This window comes from Varanus komodoensis, unplaced genomic scaffold (assembly GCF_004798865.1).
Source record: "Varanus komodoensis strain SLA01 unplaced genomic scaffold, ASM479886v1 scaffold16, whole genome shotgun sequence".
Lineage (NCBI taxonomy): Eukaryota > Metazoa > Chordata > Lepidosauria > Squamata > Varanidae > Varanus > Varanus komodoensis.
In genome coordinates this window covers 16,019,737-16,045,002 of record NW_025335468.1, presented here as the reverse complement: position 1 = coordinate 16,045,002, position 25,266 = coordinate 16,019,737, and the positions used below count along the sequence as shown (strand labels likewise).

General features: G+C 41.6%; 1 protein-coding gene across 4 annotated transcripts in view; it reads left to right on the top strand.

The window, feature by feature from the left end:
• The window catches only part of IRAG1 (inositol 1,4,5-triphosphate receptor associated 1), a 93,822-nt gene extending 68,861 nt beyond the window's left edge, over window positions 1-24,961 (top strand). For 2 of the 4 annotated variants that reach the window (XM_044426136.1, XM_044426134.1), the window contains 10 exons: window positions 1,325-1,355; window positions 4,070-4,210; window positions 4,678-4,809; window positions 6,821-6,962; window positions 7,386-7,435; window positions 9,270-9,368; window positions 9,985-10,049; window positions 16,450-16,569; window positions 23,055-23,183; window positions 24,515-24,961. In XM_044426136.1, coding sequence (XP_044282071.1) covers window positions 1,325-1,355; window positions 4,070-4,210; window positions 4,678-4,809; window positions 6,821-6,962; window positions 7,386-7,435; window positions 9,270-9,368; window positions 9,985-10,049; window positions 16,450-16,569; window positions 23,055-23,183; window positions 24,515-24,764 — 1,159 coding nt within the window. In that variant the 3' untranslated portion in view covers window positions 24,765-24,961. The remainder of the gene's footprint in view (window positions 1-1,324; window positions 1,356-4,069; window positions 4,211-4,677; window positions 4,810-6,820; window positions 6,963-7,385; window positions 7,436-9,269; window positions 9,369-9,984; window positions 10,050-16,449; window positions 16,570-23,054; window positions 23,184-24,514) is intronic. The other 2 variants (XM_044426135.1, XM_044426137.1) reach the window with 2 other exon arrangements.
• Window positions 24,962-25,266: the final 305 nt, after the last annotated feature.

The window sequence follows — 25,266 nt, the reverse complement described above, 5'->3', positions numbered from 1 at the left end:
ACAGCTTTTTGCGACCAAAATGCAGCTGTATTAATCCAGTTTTTTGCAGCCAGGTATTATCTAAGTGTGTTTGCCTACAATTCCCATCGTCTTCTAGTAGCATATCTGGGAATGAGTGTAGTCCAGGAGATCTGGAGGGTACCACTTGGTTGTGGAGGGTGGATGTAGACATCCTTCTGTTTCCCTCTCCCTTCCTCCCATTGCACTTCTATTCACATGACAATGACAGATGAGAGACAATTTAGTGTATTAGTTAATGTTTAAAGCAATACTAAAGCTAAGTTCTAATCAGAATTTGGATAGTTTGAACCAAGGTTATTTAAGTCTACCTCTATTCTTTGGGCACAAACAAAATAATTATTTAAGCAGAAAATGCAGTCAGACACTTGAATCAAAACATAAATGACCTTACAACTTTACTGTATAATTAATGAGCCTCCCTGGCCAAATTAAGGAAATGGTATTTCCTGCTTGCTTTAGCATTATTTACTGTGCTGTTTGTAAGTGACAGTCCTGCATTACTGTATAGAAGGCTTGTCAGTTTCTCCAGAAATGTATTATTTTTCACACCAATTGAGAAAATGAAAGAACCTTCACTTCTATGGAGGACAGAGGTGAAAAATAAAATAGTATCATAAACATAATTGCACTGGTTCTTGAGAAGGTAGTAGTCTTGCATCGGGCAAGGAACAGACTGCATGCTCCCAGGCATGGTCTGAACAGACACAGCGTTTCTCATTATTTCAGAACCAATCCAGCGTGAGCAGGCTGCAGGGAGCTCAGCTCACCCATCTCAACTCTTCAGGGAAAGTAAAATTGTGGATCTCAACCCTTTGACTCTTTCTTATCTAGGAATCTTCCCTGATGATTACAAACACTGGTGGAAATAATAAACTCTGTAATTTACTAAAAATGTTGAAACTGCCAACTATAACCTGGTAGATATCCTAGATCTGTTCTGTTCAGGTTGATTCACTTTTGGCATGATTTATTACTTGGTGGTGTTTCTCACTTGCATTTGTTGTGGCTTATTTGTGGTACTTTGGTGCTCTGGTTATATGCTTCACTTGCTTTACCATTCTAAAATGTTCCTCTGGGCTCAGGAACAGGAAATGGTGGTATGGATTCCCCTGCTAAAAGCTGCTGAAATTTACAGTATCATGCAGCTTTAAAACTTGCTGGATTTGAATCATATATTTTACCATTCTCTCCTTGTACCACTTATAAATATAGCTGCAGGGGAAATGGACTAATCTTTTAGGTACGCTGAATAAACAACATTTTTGTGTCTCCAACATTTATAACTTTTTCTTTCTGTTTTCAGTTCTCCTCCACTTACTGAAAGAGAAGTCGAGGTAAGATGCTTTATAGCCTAAAATGGTTTAGGGATCTTGACTTTCAAATGTGTGCAACATAATGCTGACCAACTTTTTCTTGCTAAACGCCTTGTTCTCATGGTCTGCTGTACTTCATATTAAAAGATTCTGTGAAAATGTAACTGAAGTATCTTCTTTGACATCACTTATGAATAATAACATACAGAGTGCATTGAAACTCCAGAACAGCTGGAGAAAGAAACAGAAGAAAGCAGCTTGATCTGCAAAACTGATGTATTTTGGAGTAGCAGTCAGTTCAGTTCATCTCACTGGACCATCTTTTTTTAGCAAAAAAAAAAAAAGTCAAGAAGACTTGATAAACTCAAGACACGTATTACTTGGCTAAGAAAAGGTTAAAAGGCCTGGGAAGCATCCAGTGGAGCCACCACAGGCCTGCTTGTTCTGTTGCACCAGTGGGACCCACTGCCACTGCAATGGGGAGTGGGTGCTTCATAAAGGATCCTTGGGAACCAGTGGAAACATTCATGCCCAGATTGGGACAGGTCAGTGGAGAGCCCTTCGGTAATCTCAGCTAACCTGCTCCATTCTGGAAACTAGTCTTATGCTTGCTTTAAGAACAGCCAGCTCCCCCTTGTGCTAAAAGTGGGTCCTGCTGATGCCCAAGCAGCATTGGATTGACCACTTGTCGTAACCACTTAGCTACTTAAAACTTAGTTTAGGATTCGAATGGCAGCAGCTCTCATTCTGAAGTACCCACAGTGCTGAAATTAGTTCCTTTTTTAACAGAAGTGTATGATGATCTCATGAGTATACTTCCTGTCACCAAGAGACTGTCCCCTTTGAGGCAACGTGTTGTCGTGTGCAGTCCAAAGGGGTTTTTACACAGGCCCCTCAGGTTTGGCTTGCCATAGAAACCTCTCGAGGAAATGATCTCCTGTGACAGGGGTGTATGCCTTGGGTTGGCTCAATTTGGTGCTTAGGGGCTTGCAAATATTAGTTCCTTATCCAGTCTTGCTATTCACCTCAATGTTGAATAAGGAACTTGAAGCCAAGAACCAAAATTGGCTTCAAGCAATAACCTAGATACTGTTTTAACTAAAATGTTGACTGTACATAGTTTTCCTATCACAGCATTAGCATTTTCCTATGTATTTTATCTATATTTACAGTTCCAACCTTACTTTTTGGCTTATGCAGCATCAGCAGGCACTTTTCCTTTCAAAGGAATGTTCTTAAATGGCAAGGAGTTGTCTTCACTTCCTTTGCAGACAGATGATTTACGAAGTAATATGAACAATCCAGCCAGATTATGTGGGACCTTTCTGGTTTTTGATGAGGATTGTATGAGCCAACTTGTTTCCTTCAGGACATTCCTTTCAGTGATCCTGGGGTCTCTAGAAATAAGCCAACCAGTGCTATGGTATATATTTACAACAGAACTGACTTCAGCAAGAAGTGAAAGAGACTGGTATATTTGTTGAAGAATAAAGCTTGTTCTGGGATGTCTGATGCAAGATACTGGAAATGGGTACTTGTTTAAGTAAGATTTTCACTGACGTGAAATCTGAGTGTTTTATGGGAGATCTGCTTGGCAAGGACCACTGGGCCAAGTGGACTGGCTCTGGATCTGAAATAGGTTATTTTAAAATGCGTTAGAAGCACAGGAGAGAAAACTTCTGGATTGTAATTGTGGTGGAATGTAGATTTGTGCTCTGTATACATTGGTCCAGAAACCTCACCATGCTTACTTTGAAGAAAACCTGATCCTGATGCTTATTACCATAATTTATTTATTTATTTAAAACATTTCTATGCCGCCCACATCGCAACAAAGCCTCGGGGCGGCTCACAGCATATGATTTCCTTACAATGTGTAAGTGATTTCACTCTCAAAGGGGCCCAGAAAATAGCGTACAACAAAGCAATCAGCTGCTGTAAAAATAAGAAAAGTAAAGTAGTACTCAAAAAAGGTCAGCACTATACATAAAAGCAGCATTAACGACAGAGCCAGCAGCCTCCACCAAAGCAAACCAAAGAGGGGCACAGCTAAAATGTACCTGAAGGCTGCTTGAATAAACCAGGCTTCACTAGACTTTTGAAGTCAATAAGGAGGAGGCTAAAGGAGCCGCCCAGGGGAGAATATTGCACACCCAGGAAAGCCCTGTCCATATTCTGGCAGCAATGGGATTTGAAACATGGCCTCCTTGAGTGGCTGTGCAGGATCAACCATTGCAATCCAAGGATTAGAGCTGATTGCTGCTATGGACCATGTTACTATAGAAATGGATTCTGGATAAGAGACAAGTGGGACTTTCAGAAGTTGTAGTGTAGTAACCAAGGATAATGCAATAGTTAAAATAAAATTCTTCTCCTGGTGCCGTATTGTGATAGGTTCTCTGCTTAAACTGAAGAGCTCCATACATTATGTTGTGCATTTGGAAGTTGTAATGATCTGAAGCAAAAGACTGAGCTGGCAAACTAATACCAATACAGGCATTCATTTCATTTATTTATTCCAGTGGACTCCCTGTAGCATATGAAATAAGAGGGAAAGTCTGTTTATTCAGATCTAGTCTTTTAAGCTGGAGAACAGTTCTTTGAGGGAGATTTCGGATCTCACACTTATCTGAGTGGAAATCAGTCCTTTCTAGTGCACTCAGCATAATGCAAGAACCTTTTCCCCCCCTTGGGATCGAAGCATGATTGAATTAGTCTTTTTTCCCCCTCTGCAGAATGTATTTGTGCAACTTTCATTGGCTTTCAGAAATGATAGTTATACTTTAGAATCAAGAATTAACCAAGCTGAGCGGGAGAGAAATCTTTCTGAGGAGAACACAGAGAAGGAATTGGATAACTTTAAAGTGGCTATTACGGTAAGAAGACTTGGATGAACCTTCACATCCCTTTCTTGTAGAATACTGAATGTTTAACTGCACTCTTGGTTATCCTATACTCCGCAGAGAATATTTTCTTTTGTCACCCACAAATATTGCATGTGTACATCTTCTGTAAATCAAATGCAGGCCATGCTTTCAGGATGTGTGTGTTGCACAGCTGTTTCCTATTAGGAGGGGGAATACACACCTTCCTAGGTAGGTCAGGAGCAGGTGTAAAGTGAAACATGCCAGTCTTTATATTAGCAAAGCTTATACTTTCTGTGAAATTTCAAGCAATGTTTCCATTTTGAGTCCTGTTGGCTCCAAAGCATCTTTCCTGTTTTTTGCAAGATAGTATGTTTAAGTCATTAGAAGGGAAGCAGCCCTAAAACTGTGGAGCACAATGATGGCTTATGTCAGACCTTCTTCTTGATCTGATGTATTAGCATATGCTGTCCTTTCAGACTTCTGCTTCCTTATGGCATCATTCTGAACACAGAGACATGTACCAGAAGTTGTTAGAGGACATTGCGGTGCTTCATCGTTTGGCCTCTAGATTATCCAGTCGGGCTGAGATGGTTGGAGCTGTCCGCCAGGTAAGACTGTTTGAAGCAAATGTATTTTCTTTGATTGCTATACTTGATATTGTGAAATGTTTACAGTAACCCTTGATGACAATGCAGAGGAGACAGACATGGTTATAAAATAACCTCCAAACTCTGTTGCAGAAAGGGATTCCACACACATCCCTAGTATAGGGCTTAATAGGTCATAACCAGCACTTTGAATTCTGCCTGGAAACAGACAAGTAACTCATGAAACTGTTGTACCATGCCCCCTGCAACCAGCCCTGGTCAACAAACTGGTTGCAGCATCCCAGACAGCTGAAGTTTCTGAACAGTGTCTGAAGGCAACCCCACATAGAGCCTGTTACAGTAGTCCAAGCCAAATGTAACTAAGGCACGTGTGATCATGGCCAGATGAGATGCCTTTAGGAATGCATGCAGTGGGTGCAGTAGGCTTACCTGCGTGAATGCAGTCCTGCCCACTACCAAAGCCTGGGCATCCAGGTTCAAGGTCAAGCACTGAGCACATTCAAACTGTGAGCCTGACTCTTTAGGGGGAATGTAACTCCACCCAACACAAGTTGGGTCCCTAGTGCCTTTTCTGAACATAAGAATAGCTATGCCGGATCAGGCCAAAGGTCCATCTAGTCCAGCACTTTGTATACAGAGTGGCAAACCAGCTGCCCACAGGATCCCTCAAGCAGGGTGGGTGCAAGACCGCCTCCTGCCCAACTTCCTCAGCAACTGGTGTATGCAAACATGCCACTCGGGTAAAGGAGGAAGCACATGGCCAGCAAGTCTAGTAGCCACAGATAGTCACCTTCCTCACAATCTGACATTTGACTAGGTAAGACTGTCTCTGGCTTGTCTGGATTGAGCTTCAGTTTGTTTGCCCTCAACCAGTCCATTACCAACATCATACACTGATTTAGAACTTGAGCAGTTTCCTTGGATATGGATGGAAAGGAGAGAGTTTTGCAGATAGTGGCTGAAGAAAAGAGTAAATGCTATTTTGGGCTGCATTAATAGAAATATCACTTCCAAATCACATGAAGTACTAGCTCTCATCTGCTCAGTGCTGGTTAGGCCTCAATTGCATCCAGTTCTGGTCACCATGATTTAAGCAAGATGCAGACAAACTGGAAAGGGCTCAGAGAAGGACAACAAGGATGCCTGGAAGCAAAGCCCTATGAAGAGAGATGGAAAGAACTGGGCATGTCCACCCTCAAATAGAGAAGAGTGAGGGAAGATACAATAGCATTCAAGTACTTGAAAGGCTGTCACAGAGAGGAAGGCCAGGATCTCTTCTCAATCATATCCGAGTGTGGGACACAGAAGAATGGGCTTATGTTACAGGAAGGTAGATTCTGGTTGAACATCTGCAGAAAAACTTCCTTGTTTTGACTGTTAGAGCAGTATGACAATGGAACCAATTACCTAGGGAAGTTCTGGGCTGCATGTCTCTGAACCTCAACCCTATGGCATTACTGGAAGCTGCACTTACAGTTAAAAAAATTCCACAAGGATAAAATTCAGTACTGCTGCTCCTTTCCGGCTTCATCTATTTCAGGACCCACTGCTTGGACAACAGAAAGCAAGCAGTTCAAAAAGCAACCCAGAAAGCAGGTGGAGATGCTTGTTCTTGGACCATTACAGATCCACTGACCTTGTCTAGTTCTGGAAATGAGTGTTTCCATTTGTTTCAGGGGGTTTAAAAACTGCTAGCAATCTGCTGTGCTTGCTGTTGACCCTGCTGGCTGGTGCACAGGCCGGCTTGAACGCTGGCCAAGGCATCATCATTGCATCCATCACAGAATTTTGTGGATTGCCTTGTACTTGTAACCTCCCTCTGTCTTCCCACTGCTGCTTCTATCTTTTTTTCTCAGCACAGAAAAAACATTAAGAAGGAAAAAGACAGAAATTGATACATATGGTGTCTTGTGTTCGGGAACCTGTACAATTTCAGTCTGAATAGGTGCTCTGAGATGATGCTATTCCGTGTTGAACAAGTGCCTCTGTGTATTGCTGCCTTCCTTTGTAGGAGAAACGCATGTCGAAGGCCACTGAAGTAATGATGCAGTATGTGGAGAATTTGAAAAGGACATATGAAAAGGATCATGCTGAGCTCATGGAGTATAAGAAACTTGCCAATCAGAATTCTAGCAGAAGCTATGGCTCTCCTGGTAAAACAGTCTATCTTTCCAAGATTTTAAGCATGTCTATATCACTTCACATTTGTAATTGAGTACTCCCATTTCTACATAGATAGACATTCATTTTATTAAGGTACCCGATAAAGTAGAATTACTTACTGTAGTTGAACAAAGTGGTGTGTCTTAATTTAAATATTTTTGGGAAAACTGTGCACAATGGTCTCTTTAGGAGCAGGAATTAGAGAACATGATACAAGATAATACTGTACTGAAGTGAAATTGTTCCACAAGAACTTGTTGCATTAGTAGAGAACAGCTCCTGGCTTGCATAATATACCATGTTGCTGTATAAGTACATTTTTTCAGTATCAACTTCCCTAATATTTTAGTAGTGGTAATGTTTCTAACTCCAATTTTATTTTTTCTGTCTTTCTTAACCCCTCTTTGGTACAGAAGATGGTGTTCCACGTACATCTAGATCCATGTCTCTTTCTGTTGGAAAGGTATTCATACAACTTTTAATAAACTTTTAATAAGCTGTTTAATAAACACTATATGTCCATTTGTGACATATGTCAGGGGTCAGTTATCTATACCCTTGAACCCGATACTGCTGCCTTTCTCCAGATTTATTTATTTACTTAAATTTTTTGTATCCCGCCCTTTACAGTGTCTTAGGGCCACAATCCCCCATGCCATGAGAGTCTGGATGCCACTGAGGAAAGGGCCTTATGGGTAGTGGTGCCCAAGTTCTAGAAGGCCCTCCCCAGAGAAGGCCCTCCCTTAGATTCATTGTAACCTTTTCAGTGCCAGATGAAAACCTTTTAATTTTCCTAGACCATTTTTTCCTTAGTCCCCTTACAAGCTTTATATTTGCTTTTAGTTTGCCTTTTTTAGGTTCATTTTATATTTACTTTATGGTGGCCCTGAAGTATTTCTTACATCGTCCTTGTGTCGCATTTTTGCCGTTTTTCTTTGATTGTATGTTGGTTGTATTGATACTCTTTTAACTTTATTTCTTACCACTGTTGGATTGTATTTCGTATTTTATTGATTTACCTGTTTTATGAACCACCCAAAGAACTTGATTGATTGGGCAGTCTAGCAATATAAGAAATCACAGGAAATGACATGTGTGCACTGAGCGACATAAAAGCTTTTGTTGTTTAATTACAGTTTCTCTTTCTCATGTGCACATGTGTGTACACTCACATATGTGGGGTGGGGAGAGTATATATCCACCATACCTTCATTTGTCTTCCCATCGTAGTCTTTTTCACCACTTATATCCAGCTCTACTTTAACATGTCCACAGTTCTGTCACATCTCCTTTATCCCTTCTTTTCCCTTTATTCTCTTCTCTAACTTTTCCTAAAACCCATGTCTATGCCTTTCTTTTTGTTATTGAGCACTTTGATCCTCCTTTTACTCCAAAACAACATGCCCATTTTACCTTGACACAAACATTCAGATCTTAAATATTTTCCTCCAGATCTACCAAGTGTAGCATTCTGGAAGCCAGTTCTCATATCAAAGATGCCTTCATAGTAAACTACTTCTTTGGAAGTAAACAGTATGTGTAATATTTGAAGCAAAGTTGCTTTTGCTTCAAGATGAAAATGGACAGTTTAAGCACACTTCTTAAAAAGCATGTATGTTCTGCTTAAAAATTGTACTAAGGAGTTTAATTATGTCAGACTGCAGTCCTAAACACACTCACTAGGGAGTAAGTCCCACTGAACACAGATGGCCATGATTCTAAGGAAATATTCATAAGAGTGTGCTATGCATTGCATACAAATTTTGCTTCTGTATAATAATCAGATGCTGTCAGATTCCTATATATAACTGGTATACAACCTTTGTAATAAGAGAAGTGTGCAGTTACTTAAAGATTGTCTTAGAATTTCTTTGTTAATTATCTGTATAAGAATACTCCAACCATTCCAAAAGGAGTTTTTCTCCAACCATTCACATATGAAGCAGAAAAAACAAACTCAAACCTTCCACACTCCAAACATTTATGATAGGCTAAAAAACTGCTTTTTTCTTTTTGTAGATAATGTGGATTTAATTTTTCTGTTGTGCATTTGAAAGGCTGAAGAAAAAATGCTTTTGAGGGATTAATGATCAATAAGTTATTATAGGAAAATGTGTATTTTTTTTGCCAAGTTGCCAATGCATTAGGTGATTTTTAGAACTGAACTGTGAATAGAAGTCAGGTGGAAAAATTCTCACATCATTTTGTCCTTTATTCTCCCTGTTTTGCCATAATTTGTTGATTATACGTCATGTGTGGGTATCACTTGGTGTATTGAAGTGCATTTTTTATTATAGATGCCCAGGAGAAGAGTCAGTGTTGCTGTTGTTTCAAAATTTGAGCTCCCTGGCCAGTCACCTGGAACATCAGCCATGCCTTTGATGCCATCTTCCACAGTATGTTTTAAAATTTCTAAAATTCTACAGAAATAAATAATAAAATTACTTTGTACAGATGCGATTGACACATTTTATAAACCTAGGGTTGTTTAATTTGGTAGTTTTTGAGTAATGTGATTGAAACACAGTTATTAGATTTATATCAGAATCAAGCTATGGGCAGTATCCAACTGTGTAATTTTGCTAGAATTACATTGAACTAATGGAAAAGAGCTTCCAAACTACACATGAAAGGAGAACAGAACTAAAGTTGTCCAAGTGTAGTTGCACAGACAGCTTTGTAACCAGTTGCATATTATACTCACGCAACCAGTCATGAAAGTACTTGTGCAAGAGTAATGCACAACTGCCTGTTCAATGCTAACTCCATTGACACTGCTGGATACTGCCCTCTACACAGAAAGCAGTAAGGAACAACTTAAAGCAATAAAGAAAATATGTGAAAATGTTCCAAAAGATAGTCAACTTGCTGCCTATGCAAGATCAAATCCATTCTTCAGAAAGTGCCAAGTTTTGGCACTCTTAAGACATTTTTTTGATGTACGTATAGCTCCTCATAGAATTCAGTGTTTTCTGTTGATACTTGAATAAAATTTAGTATCTTTATTTGCAGCCGGAGTCATCAAATGGAAGAAGTCATGTGACATCAACCCCTGTCTTACCTGCGCTTATAGAGAAGTGAGTGCCCCAGTATTTGCTGTACTGCAAATTATATAGCAGATAATACCTACTGCCATAAAGAACACTTTTCCTAAAGGAAATTAATGCTATAATTAGTTTCATCTGTTAATGAAGGCACACAGTTCAAAGATTTTACCTGACAATAAAAAAGAGTCACTTCAAATAATACAGACCTTGCAGAGAAATAGAGTTGGGTGTCACCAGCATATCGGTGACATCTTGGTCTACATCTCCTGATGTCCATAACCACTTCAGAAAGACATTAAATAACATTGAGGACAAGATGGTGCCATGTGCTATCACACAGTTCAGCTGCTATCGGGCCCAGGTAGCTACCCGGTGCTGTTCTCCGGAATCGACTCTGCAAATATGAGACATTGTAGAATGGTGCCTCCAGAAGGCATACTATGGTCCATGGTATCAGTAGCTGTTGAGAGATCCAGAAGATAACATGATTGTACCTCTCTGTCTCTCTTGAAGAATGTCAAACACCAGGATGACTGGGGCCAATTCAGTCCCCTAGCAGGCTTGTCTCCAGACTAAAATGCATTCATATAGGCAGTTTCATTCCAGAGTGCCTTCAAGTGGGATGTCCCCACTCTCTCAAGCACCTGAGTGGCTAGGTGGGCAAAACTGGATCTTCCATGGTGTGTGTCAGGTCAGTTTCCTCATCCACAATCATATCATGGATGACAAGTTTTGTAACCAGCTAATCCAGCATTCACCAACACCGCAATCTGGCCAGAGGGTGCAGTCCCTAGTCCACCAGAAACCTGCAGGACAGAGGAGAGGATCAGAGAGTCAAGTGGCTTGTACCCAACTGGAACCTTGCCCACTCTGATGACATACTGTCTGTTATCCATGACAGCTGTTATGGGTACCTCTGTCTCCATATCAACCTCCTTCCCTCCCTGGCTTTTAGCACCTACTTTCCCAGTAAATCAACAAGAAAAGAAAGAAGGGAGGCATAAGAAGAAGGAAGCATAAGGGAAAACAAAACAGGGAAAATGTCAAGCCCATACAGTAATAATTCAGTGAACCAACAGATATAAACCGGGTAGCTAGGAGTACAATAGGAAAGGATGACAAATTAGGTGATGCATAAGATCAGCATGGGAAATGCCATCCCATTCCCAGTCAGATGGATGCCATAATCTGTGTGGGAATGACATACCAAAATCAGGGCCATAGGCTGTCTTTCTTACAGAGACCTACCTATTCTCAGCCACAACCACATGACTTCCCTGAGTTGCAGTCCCCTTTGGTGCTACCTTTTTGGAGTCAGCACTGCAGGCTAGTTCTTTATAAAGCAGGCTAGTTCTTTATAAGCCTCTTTGCAGAGCTGGCCCAATCAGAGGTGAAGCTCTAGTCTAGCCCAATCCTGGCACAACACAGTCCACAGGTGCAAACACTCAGCAGCAAGCTGCAAAGTCAAAACAATCAAACACAGCAAAACAACAGAACGAATGGAATGGAATGGGCAGGCACAGAGGTCCTTGCTGCTGGCAGGTGGCAGCAAATGAGACAGGTGAAGCAGAGTTGTGCCCGTTGATAGCATTTTACTTCAAGGGACTGCTTTCCTGTGGCGAGGCACCTTCATGTCTCATGAAGCAGATTAGATTATTTTTAGGATACACTTTGAAAGCAGACAGTATCCAACAAGCCAGAGGAAACAAATGTGGGTTCCAAACTATGCCTAGGAGGGGAATCTCATTACAGTTATATTTGTGCAAGCATGACTTCTTGAGCAAGTTCTTCACAACAGAGGGATCTGACAGAACTCTGCTAGTGCCATTTGAGGTTGCAGAATGATCCTGATGGATACTGCCCATCATGAAAACCTACAAAACAGGATTGGCTAGAAGACATAATAAGATTACAACCCCAAAAAAGGTAAATTGCTGATCATGAATGTTATAGCGCTGTCTCAAAGTCTCTCAAAGACTGCACTCAGCCCAGGATAATATGAATAATAAAATCATTGCATCTTCCTGAAGATTCTAGATGTTAAACATGAGAACAAGTAATGCAACCTTCATTTGGCTCACATTTTTCAAAAGATTGCTTCCTGTTAGGAAGACAGGATGTGTTTATGTTCTGGAATTTAATACGTGAATTCACCTCCTAGAAAATCTACAGTATTCTGGCAGCTTTTCTCCCAGGTCAGGTCACTCATCATCTTCAGGAAAGACAGTACATTAGTAGGAAATGTCTGCTGACGATTTGGAATTATGATGAGTGATTTGTTGGAAGGATAGTAGGTGATGCTTAGAGGACTGTGTTTATGTAGGATATCTAGCTTTTCTACAGCAGTGAGAAGTTTAGTGGATTTTTCCCTTCAGGATCAACTGGAGAGAGAATCACAGATTTCACACAGTATCTGGACAAAAAGCTCTTTTCCCGCATGTGCTGGCAGCCCAGCCACACTCAGAAAGAGCAAAGCTCAAGACAGACATGCAGGTCCTGGGCATCACCAGGATGCTCGTCTCCAGGCTGCCCGTTCACGGCCTCTGTCCCCAGCAAACAAGGCAGCTTAGGGGCAATTCCTTCTGCCCATGTTTTGATTCTGAGCAGGATTTATGCACATTTTCCAGCTGCTAAACCAAGCAGATTTGAACGTGACCCTCATACTAATGAAAGAGCCATAATGTTCATTTAAACTTCTCAAACAACTGAACTCTGCCCCAAAATAACTTGTGAAAAGTAAATAGTGCCCACTATTTACTACTAGTATTCGTGATAAATCTAAGAGTCTGAATGTCCAAAATGAGATGTACTTATTGAGATGGGAGCTCTTGAGAGCATGAAGATGACAGGTCCAAAACCAGGGAAGAGAAAGACTTGGTTTAAACAACTGGCTGCTTCATACTCTGTTATTTTTCTGGCTAGCTTCAATTATGTATGTTTCATCTTTTGGAACTCCAATTTTTATGATATATCTTGGAGTTATTTCTGTGTGCTAATCTAAAAATGCTGCAACTGAACTTTTAGAATCCAGTGGTTGTGGAGAAAATTAATGCAAATTAAATACCTGCTCAAAATTATTGGTCCATGCAGAATAAGGAAAAAGTAATTATATAATGAAAAAGAATAAAGAACTGTTTACTTATCTACAATTTAATCACTTACATTTCATAGAGGGAATCACTAGCTAGCAAAACTTTTGAGTGTAAATCCAAGAGTAGATATTAGGTAGGTTTAGTTAGGGGATGTAGTGATGTATTTGTCTGAATGTGGAAAATACAGAGGATTATACAGGTTTTTTCAGTTCGGTCTCAATGTCTGCTTGATCTTTCAATATCTTCCTGTGAAGAACCATGTGTATTAATTTCAGTGGCCTGGTCCAGCCAAGGTGCCTCATTTTAGATTTGAGGATACTTAGTAGAAATGAAACCACTGGTGTCAAAGCTGAGATTTAGTTCATTGAGTACATACAGGGATGAAGTATGGATGCAGATTATGAGTAAACAAACAAAAGGAAAGCTTGCACACACCCCTTTAGTCCCAGGACTTCCTTATGTGACAAATGGTGCACTAGTGACACAGACATCTTGCACAACAGTCCTCGTTCCATGCAGAAAGCCAAAGAACAGCACTCCTCGCCATGGAGTTTAAACTGTTGCTCCCTCCCCATGCTTCAGAGGCTGTCAGTATACACAAGTTGCCCTCTTCCTGGGAGGAAGGAAAGAAGGGAAGTGAAAGAAGGCCTCACTATCCCAATTAAAATTTCAGTGAAAGGAGTATAAAATCCTCATCACAAGCATGAGCTGAGGGATTCACAGCACCTGGTAGCCAGTGATCTCGTGCCTTCACTGTGCTCCCACATTTACAGTATCTCACAGCACTTACACTTAACACTTATCTGTGGCAACACTTCAGACCCGTGCTTAGGCAGAGGGCATTAAGTGAGCCTCTCAGCTCCTCATCGCAATGTCTTCCTGTTCCCAGTGCCCCGTGGTTTGGGGGTAGAGCACTTTCATTGCATGTAGAACCATGCTGAAATCCTGGTTCCTTTAGCTGCTTCTTGGTAAGAGTGTTACCCCTGCCTAAGAAACAGCAGGGCTGCTGGCAGTCAGAGGAAGTGGTGCTAAAATAGAATGACCCATCCTTTGACTTTGCATATGGCAGCTTCCTCTCTTCTGCAGCTGACCGCCATCTGAGAGGGGTAGTTTAACTTGGAGTCCTGCACTGAGCAAAGGCCTGATGGCCTTCTTGGCCTCTTCAACCTCTACTATTCTAGTGAGATAGGAATCACAGAATCATAAACATCTATGATTAAAAAGAATTATAATTACTGGACACTAGGAACATGATCTAGCCATGTGCATTTTAAGTTGGAGGGATTCAGATATGCTTAATACATTTTATTTACTGCCTTTTTGTCAAAATTCTGAAGGCACTTTACCATTTAAAATCATTGCAAGTAGATGTGATAACACAATAAAAAATGGGATGGGAAAGGAAGAGGAAAGTTCAATGCACCAATTACTTCATGAGGCTGAACAATGAAATTGTATTATGGGACAGCAGGAGGTGGTGGTGGGAAGGCAGAAGCCAAATAGCTGGTCCAACTGAACCTCGTGGTACTGAACATTCCCACAGAAGGACCAGCTACCGCTGACACAAATGTTTAGTCTGACTGAATTTCTGAGGCTTTGAGGTGGTGGAGGCCAAGACCCTTCCAAACATCTGTGGGTTCAGGAAATTTTCATTCTATGGGGTGGAAAGAATATATTTTTAGACAAGGCAATTGTGTGTTCTTCATTCCTTTGCTATTCTTTCTCAGTGCAAAGTGCAGAGGTACTGCTCAAAACTGTGCCACCAGGCATTTCAGACTCCAAGCCTCACATCTTGTGATTTGCAAGAGCATTTGAGGCTCTGTTTTTTAAATTATGCCACTAAATCATATTGCTAAGAAAGAAAGGGGGGGAAATTAAGACCACCATTCAGTCACCTTGTATAAAAATAGGTATGGCCACACCTGAAATTGTAATTTTCACAGGGGTTTGTATAAAGATTGAAGAAGTTCCCCCCACACAAAAACCTTTGCCACAGAGGATGTAAAGGTCCTGCAAAGGTGTGATGGGGATATTCACCCCAGCCCTAGATGAGATAAGAAATATGTGTTGGCATGTTTGTCTTTTTCTGAACTTTTTTTTAAAATAGTGGCAGGAGCTTCCAATTCGAGTTTAAACTGTGACACAGGGGGTTTCAAACTCTGGACCATTTCCCCACCGACATCTATTTGCCCTGGGAGGAAAGTGCCCCCCCCCTGCTAGAATTAGCTTGTGAAAGGAAGAGAATAGTCAGGCTCAACCATGCAGAGAAAGAGTAAAATTCTGCCTTCTCTCACAAGATGTAGTCCAGATCTGTATCAAGCCGTCCTGTCTTGACTTGACCTAATGCCTAGTGTGGCTTAAAAGCACCACAGTTTAACCTTCCCTCGTCCAAAGCCTCCTTCCTCAAGTTCTGCTTTTTGGTGGTCAGCCACAGTGCCTCTCCAGAGGCAGGGAATGCTCAAGGCCGCAGCAGCTGGAGTCAGGTAGGAATATCGGAATATCGCTGGTGGTCTGACAAACCATTCAGAAACAGTTGGAACACCAACCCAGAACAAAGAGGAGGGACTAGAGATAAGGCAGGGCTGGCTGTCACGGGCTGAGGGAGGAGCAGCATAGGGCAGTGTGCTGGTCAAAGCAATTGGGTCCCCAGTTTACTCACCAAGGAAAGGCTCTGGCTTGGTTAACAAGCTGAAAGGGAGCACAGGTATCAGTTCTCTCTCTGACTTGCTATGTTAGGCTTTATTCATTTAGTTATTACATTTCTTATGTATTAACTAAATGAATGTTAATGTATGTTAGCCCATAGGGCTGAGTGGTTTACAATTTAAAATAGATTTTTTTAAATTAAAAGAATAAAACATAATAAAAACCTATTACAATAATGGGTTTGGCAACAGCAATATAAAAATAACTCTAGCATGAAGGAGATCTTAATGACACATTTAAAACAGCTATCCATTAAAAGTATTTCTTGAATAAAAATGTCTTTGCCTGGCAATGAAAGGACAGCAGGGACAGTGCCAGGCACACTTTGCTGAGGAGTATGTTCCAAAAGCTAAAACAGCTTCACTAATTTGTAGGCATTGTTTGTAACAGCCTCATTTACACATTTTTACATAAAAAAAAGGCAACTGCTTGGAATTATGAATCAGTAAACTGTCTTCTGTGGGCGGTACAGCAGCCTCGATTCTGCGTGACTCCTTTTTTTGTAAGACTGGGAAATGTGGGCCTTCCAGTCAACCAACAATAAACATGCAACAAAAATAAATTCTTGCTCTTCTGTTACGTCGTCTAAAAATTATGTTTCTGTTATCTGTGTTTATTTTAAAATTTGTTAGTGGAAAATCAACTGGAGACCAGGAGTGTGACCCTCTTCCTTCAGTGCCCACACTGATTGGCTTGGAAGAAATCAGCCCAGAGACAAAAGCCAGAATAGAAGAGGAAGCTTATAACAAAGGGTGAGCACACAGATAATCTGAATTGCTGATAAGGAACTTTGTATGACAGGCACCTTCATTTAAACATCTAATGAAATTTTAGATGGGTGGTTCTTGCTTTTATTAATGTTATCAACTACTATGCACAACAACAGTTTGCAGAGATGTAGCCACTTCTTACTGTTCATTGCAGCAATGGCATTTCCAGAACAGAACACAGTCCGTTGCAGGTAACCCAGAGCTAAAAATCAAGCTTGAATTGGCCATTTATTTGAGTAGAAGTCAATCGCCAAAGTGCCTTTTTTTCCCCGAGTGTGCTTTAAGTCACTATGGGAACTCATCATCACCACTTACACATTGTTCCATGAATACAAGGAGGCAAATTAATTACAAGAGAATGAACAATTCTGAGAAGCAAAACATTTTGACTCTGTGTAATGCTTCAGGAGGTACTACAGTGAAATGGTGTTTAATCCTGCTGCTTTGTTATCAGTATATGTAGGCACAGCAGTCTTGTCTCTATTAAACAACAATGGCAACAAAAATATATAAAGTGTTCAGAACAATAGCCATCCTCAACTAAGACAAATGGCTGAAATAGAAGTGGCCAGGTTAGCACTTGGCATTTTTGGTCTGGTTCACTGGAAAGCTCCCAGGGAAGAGGTCCTTGTCTGAAAAGGGGACTTTTCAGAAAGCTCAAGCATTCAGAGAGGCTGCAAGGACAGAATGGGACAGAAACGGTAAAAGAACGCGTCCACTCACTACCACCCCTCTTGGAGGCTGTCCTTTTTTCTTCTTCTTTCCAGGCAAGCCAGGACAGTGGCTTTCTACCAAAGGGCTTTATTTTGTTAACTGTGGCCAATCAGACTGGCTTAAAAGTATAAATAAAGCATATTGAAGAAATCAGTGACAAAAGAAACCAGCATAGTTGGAATACTAGCCATTAAAGAAATGCACCGTGGTGGTAAGATGGTGGCTCCAAACTGAGTATGCCTCCTCTCTTCCAAACTCCTATTACGCCGTCCAGCTTTAACGTGGGTCCTCTTGTCTCAGAGCTATCACTTGGAGTGTGTGACATTTCTCGGTGGTCTGCCTCCTTTAACAGATGCCTGACCCTGGGATTAGTGATGCCTAATACACCCTCCTCCTTGTTAGCATGCTGTCTGAACTAGTGCCTGGCTTATCTCTGAGTCCACTGGCCTTGGCATCTCAGTTTCATCTGATTTAGAATCCGTTTCCACATCCTTTGAAGGCTCTTTTGCAGGAGTTGAGTCCTTATAACAGTAAAGTAAGCACACTTAGAAGTTTGTCCGAAATTCTCAAAATCCTCATGAAAGAGAATAAGCCTCAGCTTCTTTCACAGGAAAACAAAGAATTTGCAAAAGCTGGGGTTTAGGCATGGCAGTATTTGGTACAGTTGATCTCTAGTATCTGGCTTTTTATAGGTGTATGTTGTCCCCTCTGGAAGAGCAACGAATGTGATGTTCTTGGAGGTGCATGTTCCCAAATTATTCAGGTCCTTCCCTATATTTGGACATGGTTGTGTGTGGGTTCAGGCAACCTGCCTGTGCTCACTTGCCTTTTTATTTGACCATCCTCGGGATATATGGATGTACAACTGAGCCAATTTCCTACCTGATGGGCTTTTCTTGCTACTGTTCTTTATTTACCAAGGCCAGTCCAGTGATGGCTTCACAGACTGAAAGTCTGTCTTCCAATGGTGGACTAGAGAAGCAAATTTCAGGAATTTTCTTGTACTGTTAAGCTGCAGGGATGGGGGGCAGGGGTGAGATTCCTCTTGGTAAATTTTGGCTGGTATTCTGTTTATTTCAAAATGACATTATTAGACGAAGAGGAACTTCCGTAGGAAATGGGTACTGGGGCAAATAGACAAAAGGGTATACCAGGAGGAGGAGGCCCATTGCTGAAGGAGTCTTCGCAAGGCTAAGGCTGATTACGAGCTGAGACTTGCCAAGAATATCAAGAGCAGCAAAAGGCTTCTTTCAGTATGTAAATAGGAAGAGGAAGGGGAGACAAGTGGTGGGGCCACTAAATAAGGAGGAAGGAGATCCAGTGACTGATATGAGGGAACAGGCACAGGTGCTAAATGACTATTTTGCCTCTATGTTCTCCCCAAAGCAGGACGGGGGATATCTGCATAGGAGATTAGATGAGGCCGGGGACTTAGGGACACAGATTAGAGTCAGCCCCCTTGAAGTCGAGGGGCTCCTCAGGGCATTGGACATTACAAAGGCACCAGGCCCTGACAGGTTACACCCGAGAGTACTTAGAGAGTTGGCAGGGGTTCCCTCACGCCCGCTGGCCTCCATTTTTGAGGCCTCGTGGAGAATGGGTGAAGTTCCAGAGGACTGGAGGGTGGCATCAGTGGTCCCAATTTTCAAAAAGGGTAGTAGAAGGGACATGGGGAATTACAGACCTGTTAGCCTTACGTCTATTGTAGGAAAAACAATGGAAAGGCTCATAATAGAGAGAGATCTAGCGATGCTAGATAGGGAAGGGAGGCTGGCAGCCACACAGCTTCCACAAAAACAGGTCCTGCCAGACAAATCTTGTGGAATTCTATGACAAGGTTTTGAGATGGCTAGATGGAGGGGATGCAGTGGATGTGGTTTACCTGGATTTCAGCAAGGCCTTTGACAAAATGCCCCATGATATCCTGGTGGAGAAACTGAGGAGTTTTGGGATACACCAAAGCACTGTCCGGTGGATTAGGGCATGACTGACTGACCGAAAGCAGAGGGTAACCATTAGTGGGGAATCGTCAGGATCGCGGCCAGTAACAAGCAGGGTCCCCCAGGGCTCTGTCCTGGGGCCGATCCTGTTTAATCTTTTCATAGATGACATGGAAGAAGGGGTGAACAGTCTGCTGATCAAATTCACAGACAATACTAAAACTGGAGCAGTGGCCATAACTGAGGAGCAGGTACTCTGGATCCAAAAGGATCTGGACAGACTATGGAAGTGGGCAGGAGACAACAGGATGGCATTCAATGTGGATAAGTGCAAGGTCTTGCACTTGGGGCATAGGAATAGGTGTCATAAGTACAGGTTAGGTGACAAGTGGCTGGAGAGCAGCACTTGTGAAAGGGACCCTCAGGGTACTGGTTGACTGCAGGCTAAACATGAGTCAGCAGTGTGATGCGGTGGTCAAGAGGGCGAACGCCACCCTTGGTTGCATAGCCAGAAGTGTGGCTTCTAGATGAGAGAGGTATTACTACCACTCTGTATGACTCTGGTGCACCCACAACTGGAGTATTGTGCTCAGTTTTGGGCTCCTCATCACAGAAAGGATATAGCCAAGTTATATGTTGGCGGCGTACAGGTATGTGAGGGGATGTCACATGGAGATGGGCAGAGACCTGTTCTCTCCTGCAGAGGAAGACAGGCGCGCTCCAACGGAGCAAAGCTCAGGGAGCCAAGGTTCCATTTAGATGCCAGGAAGCACTTCCTGACTGTCAGGACCCCGAGGGTGTGGAACGGGCTTCCATGAGAGGTTGTTGAGGCCCCACTGGTGAGGGTGTTCAAAGATAGGCTGGACATGCACATGGTGGGCATGTCGTGAATGGAGCCAGCTGGAGCCGGGGGTCAGACTAGATGGCCCGGGAGGCCTCTTCTGACTTGCTCCGTTTCTATGTCACCATGCTCTCAGGTCAGATTTAGGTGGCATCATGTTCTGCTCATGCAAAGAGGACTCCACATGATCAAGGGACAATGCAGCCTTGCTGCTTTTCCTGCCCGAGATTGTGCAGCTTCTACCATGCCCCCAAAGTTTGTACATTAGGCATGAGTGGTAGCAGTGGGGATGCCTACCAGTGTAGGCTCTCCAGGCATAGGCCTCACATATTCTGGGACCCTCAGTGATTGCTTGCTTATGTAGGTAGAATTTTGTGAGCAGGGGAAGATTCAGTGGCCAGAGGAGTGGTGACCATGATTGGCATCAGTTCCTGTCCTTCCCACTGTTTAAATCTTTAAATGTTTATACAGGCTGGGCCTGCTGGTTGCTTTGGTACAGAAAGAGCAGAGCTCTGTTCTGCATTACTATGCTTCTACCCCAGTGTGTCAGGAACGGCACTAATGACATACTAGTTACCAAAAAAAAAAAAAAAAAAAAAGACAGGAAGGGTCAGAAGAAAGCTGTAGGTACTCTTTTGCCTCCACATTTTTCCCTCCCTGGTAATATTTCAAGTTCAAACCCCTGTGAAATCACAATCCCCATTTCAGAAGTGGGATAACCCTTCTCTTCTCACTAGCCAAGCTGATGATTTTGAGGTTTGCTCCAGTTCCACAAGGCTATGGTGAAGTCATAGTTGGAACACAGTGAATGGCTCTGGCCACCCCATCTCGCAATGGACAGTGTAGAACTAGGAAAAGGGCAGCCAAAACAAGAGTGGCCAAGAAGCACTTTTGCAGTTAGGAAAAGCTAGAAAACTGTTCTGAAGAAAAAGTCAAGGCTTGTTGTTTAGAAAATAATGTGTGGCATTTCTCCTTCTCTCTCAATAGTAACAGAATTTGGGATCACCCAGTGAAACTGATTGGTGAGAGATTCAGGACAGACAAAAGGGAGCACTTGTCTATATAATGCATAATTTGATGTGCAGAATTTGCTGCACAAGACACAGTAATTGCCAGATGACTCTCAGGGAGCATTCACATGTCACAGTACTTCTCTCTACAGATAAGCACTGCTGTGTCGGTCATCCTTATGAAAGGAATAGGAATGGTAATATTAGAAAACATTTGCTCCATGTTCTGACCCATTTTTTAAAGGGTAGTGAGTGGTGAAGCAGTGCTGGTTGTCCAAAGTGCCACTAGAGCATTGGTGGAGGGGCTGTCAGTGGCCATGACATGGGTGGGATCAAGAAGAATGATAGGTGTTTAGCTGATCCCAGCAACCAGTAATAAAATTGCTCTCCTGGTTTTGGATGAGATGCCAACCCATTTTGGATCAAACAATCCATGGGTTGTCAGGTGGCTTGTTACCCCCAAATAAACCCCCCTTTGAGAAGTGGCCACAGTGCACCATGTCATCATGACTAGTTAGCCATGATGGATTGTCACATCCTGCAAGCCAAGTGGCCTCTTTTTGAGCAGGGGGATAACATACTTCTAGCTAAACGCAGTAGCTATATTCATGCACATGGATAAACATGCGTAGACATAAAGTGAGGAGGAGTCATGCATGCAACCTCTGCATCTGTTGGGTCCACCTCTGACCTTTGCACATTCAGCAGAAAGACCTGAATGTGGGTTCTGAACATGCTGAGCTGAATCTGCTTGTAATCTCATTTGAAACCATTCTGCTAAATGCCCGACCTGTATTTCTTGGTAGAACTTGCATTTTTGTCCCCAAATCTTTTGTCTTCCCACTTTACGCCCATATGTGTGCATCTGAAGGTTCAAATAGGACTAGAGTGCACTTTTCATTTGGCCAAAGATTCTTTGTAGAGGCTGTGATAGCCCATGGTGTAAACAACCCTATAGACAGGATGCTGTGGACAAAGGCATGTGTGAAGCTCTACTTTGCATCTGGTACAGTTTCCTGGAGATGATGGGCTCTAAAACTGGCTTTTAACATTCATAAATCAATGTTTCTTTCATTGATTAATTCTCAAATAACTCATCATTGTAGTATATAAGTGACTCTATATAATGTATTGAAAGACTATTCTCAAGCAAATGCTTTTGTGCTTTATTGAATAGGCATTTCTAGAAACCATCTTTTAGAAATGTGAGTGAGGTCCAGATTTATATTGTTTCCCCAGTATCAGTTCATGTCAAATTAATGCAAGTACCGTAGCTGAGATTTTTGTGTTCATCATACAGACATTGCCTGAAAGACATGGGATACAGATGCCCAAATTCAGAATTTGAGAGAGATACCATATATTGTAAATTTTGAATATTTTTAACTGTATTTTTCCTGCATGAACTTTTGTTGTTGTTAGTCACAAAGTCGTGTCCGACCCATCGCGACCCCATGGACAACACTCCCCCAGGCCTTCCTGTCCTCCACCCTCCCCCAGAGTCCACCTAAGCTCACACCGACTGCTTCAGTGACTCCATCCAGCCACCTCATCCTCTGCCGTCTCCTTCTCCTTTTGCCCTCAATTGTTACCAGCATTAGGGTCATCCCCAGTGAGTCCTTCCTTCTCATTACATGGCCAAAGCATTTGAGTTTCATCTTCAGTACCTGGCCTTCTAAAGAGCAGTCAGGGTTGATCTCTTTAGGGCTACTCTGTGTAGATACTCTGTGAGACTTGAAAACTAACTCTTGATATATAATTAGCTTATTGGGTAGTTTTTGAATAAGATTTTAGTAATGGTGATACCACATTCTGATTTCTATGAACCAATTTAAAGCACAGTAGTAGGTTTAATGAGGCAATTGTACAACATTTACTTTTTTTAAAGTCACATAGCACAAACATTTTATTCTCTTTCTTTTTTTAAAAGAAGCATACAAATATGTGTTTTTTCAATTAAAGTTATCAAGAAGGCTTAAAGAAAACCAAGGAACATGAAGAGCTGAAAGATGCTGATGAAGAAAAAATGCATGAAAACCCCAATGAATTCATAGCAGGTGAAAATGATTATGAAATCAGCAAGCAACACAGGTACAAACATAGTTTCACTGAGAATGTCAGAGTGTATTCTCATATTTAATGAAATGTACATCATCTTATTATGGAATGTTCAGAGTCTGATTGAATAACATTCCAGTGTGAAAATAGAATTTCCTTTCCAGCAGCTCCCCCACTAGCAGCGCACAGACCGATCTTTTGGGAAGGAGTCCATTCTTCTGAGTTTTTAAAGATGTTTTCCTGGCTTGGCCTATATACTGCAGGAAGAATAACCTGCATAAGAATAATTTTGCAGGCAATGGAGGCAGGATATCACCAGTCTGGATTTAAATCATAAGGTGCTTAAAAGTACCCTAAAGATTTCTGGATGAGAGATGTAACCTTTTCAGAAGCATTGCTGATGTGGGAAAAACTCTTTAAGGGGTGAGGGTGAGACAGAGATTTTTGGGGAAAGTGGAAATGTGCAGCATACTGCATTAGCACTCTCTACAAATTTAAATTGCATTGTGTATAACTTGATTTGTTTATAAAATTGTAACATCTGGTCTGAAGGCAAAGCTATTGAGAGCTTATTTTACTAGGGAAAAATCACTTATTAAGAAGCCAAGTATATTAAAGAACCTTTAAAGAAGCCAAGTATATATTAAGGAACCTTTAAGCAGGCTTAATTATAATTATTTCTAAATAATGACAGGGTAATCACCCTCAGCCCCCTTGTAGCTGCCCAACCATCGTCTAAGTAAATTCAGGTGGAGCTGAAATTCATACTAGGAATAGTAGGCTGGCACACCATTTGTATAAAGCCTGTGGGTTGAAGCATGGGTTGCATGTAAAAAACACTATGTTATTTGGTTGCTTCTAATACTCATGATTAAATTTCTAGAACAGTGAACAGAAAACAACTTTGATTAATATACTGGGTTCTTAACAGGGCATGGGAAATTTCACTTCTAGCATTTCTTGGACTTTTGACTGCATGATCCCATGAGCTGTACTCTCAGTGACAAGTTCAGCCGAGCATACACTTGCTATGAATATTGCCTCTTTCTCCTGATACTGGATGTAGTACCTTTAATATAAATATGAATACTTGTTTCAAAAAGATATTTCTGTGTTATAAAAGCTCTAAAGTTTGGAAATGCAAAAGAACCCACATAGATGAGCAAGAATAATAAGCATCATCATGTTAGCGGGGAAGACCTATCTTTAATCCTGAGAGCTATGACCTAATAAGGATCACATACACACTGCTATCCTTTTGAGTCTTGCATGTTATTGCAGTTTTTCAAATCACAGAAGTATCTGACTTCAAATAGTTTCAATGAAATTTCCCAATTTTTACTTACTCCTCTTCCATTTTACAGCAAACTTGAGGTTGTTATCCATTACGTACAAATACTTTACCCCAAACTGCATAAACACTGGAACATACTCTGGATTGTGGCTGCCATTATCATCATTTTTGCTGCGGTGCTAGGAATTTCCAGTTTATATAATTACTTCTCCTCCTGTACTGAGTTACGAGATGGGCAACAAGTGAAAGCTACCTGTTCTGCTGTCCAGCAATATTCCTGGTGGAACTCGGGATTACAACACGATCAACACACGGAATAACAAAAGCATGAATGGGGAAAAAAGCCGCTTTGAATCAGAAGTGCACAAAGCAAAGCAGCTTCATCACTTCCATGGTGGTCAAATGTGATCAGTAACCCACCACTTAGTTTCTTTTGTGTCATCAGACTTGTGATTGCTGTGTGATTTTTAACTAGCCAGATACACCAGCCAATAAATGCTATTCTCTTTTATGCTAATCATTATTTAAATGATGTGCCTGAATATCAACACACCGACATAATAAATATAAAAGCTGCATTTGAGCACAAACTAGGGCATTGACTTCTGGAAGCTCTGAGGTGGAACACAGACTGTAGTGCTTCTGAAAAATGCCACCCACAGCTCTTCCTGCTACAGAAACGTCAGCGTTGATTCCTGCTATGAATTGCCATCAGGGGCTGTTCAATATCCTTTAAGCCTTTGAGTTATAATAGATGCATTTATATTTGATTTCATTATTGTAGGGAGTGAGCAAAAGGTAAAACTGAAAATACTAAAACAC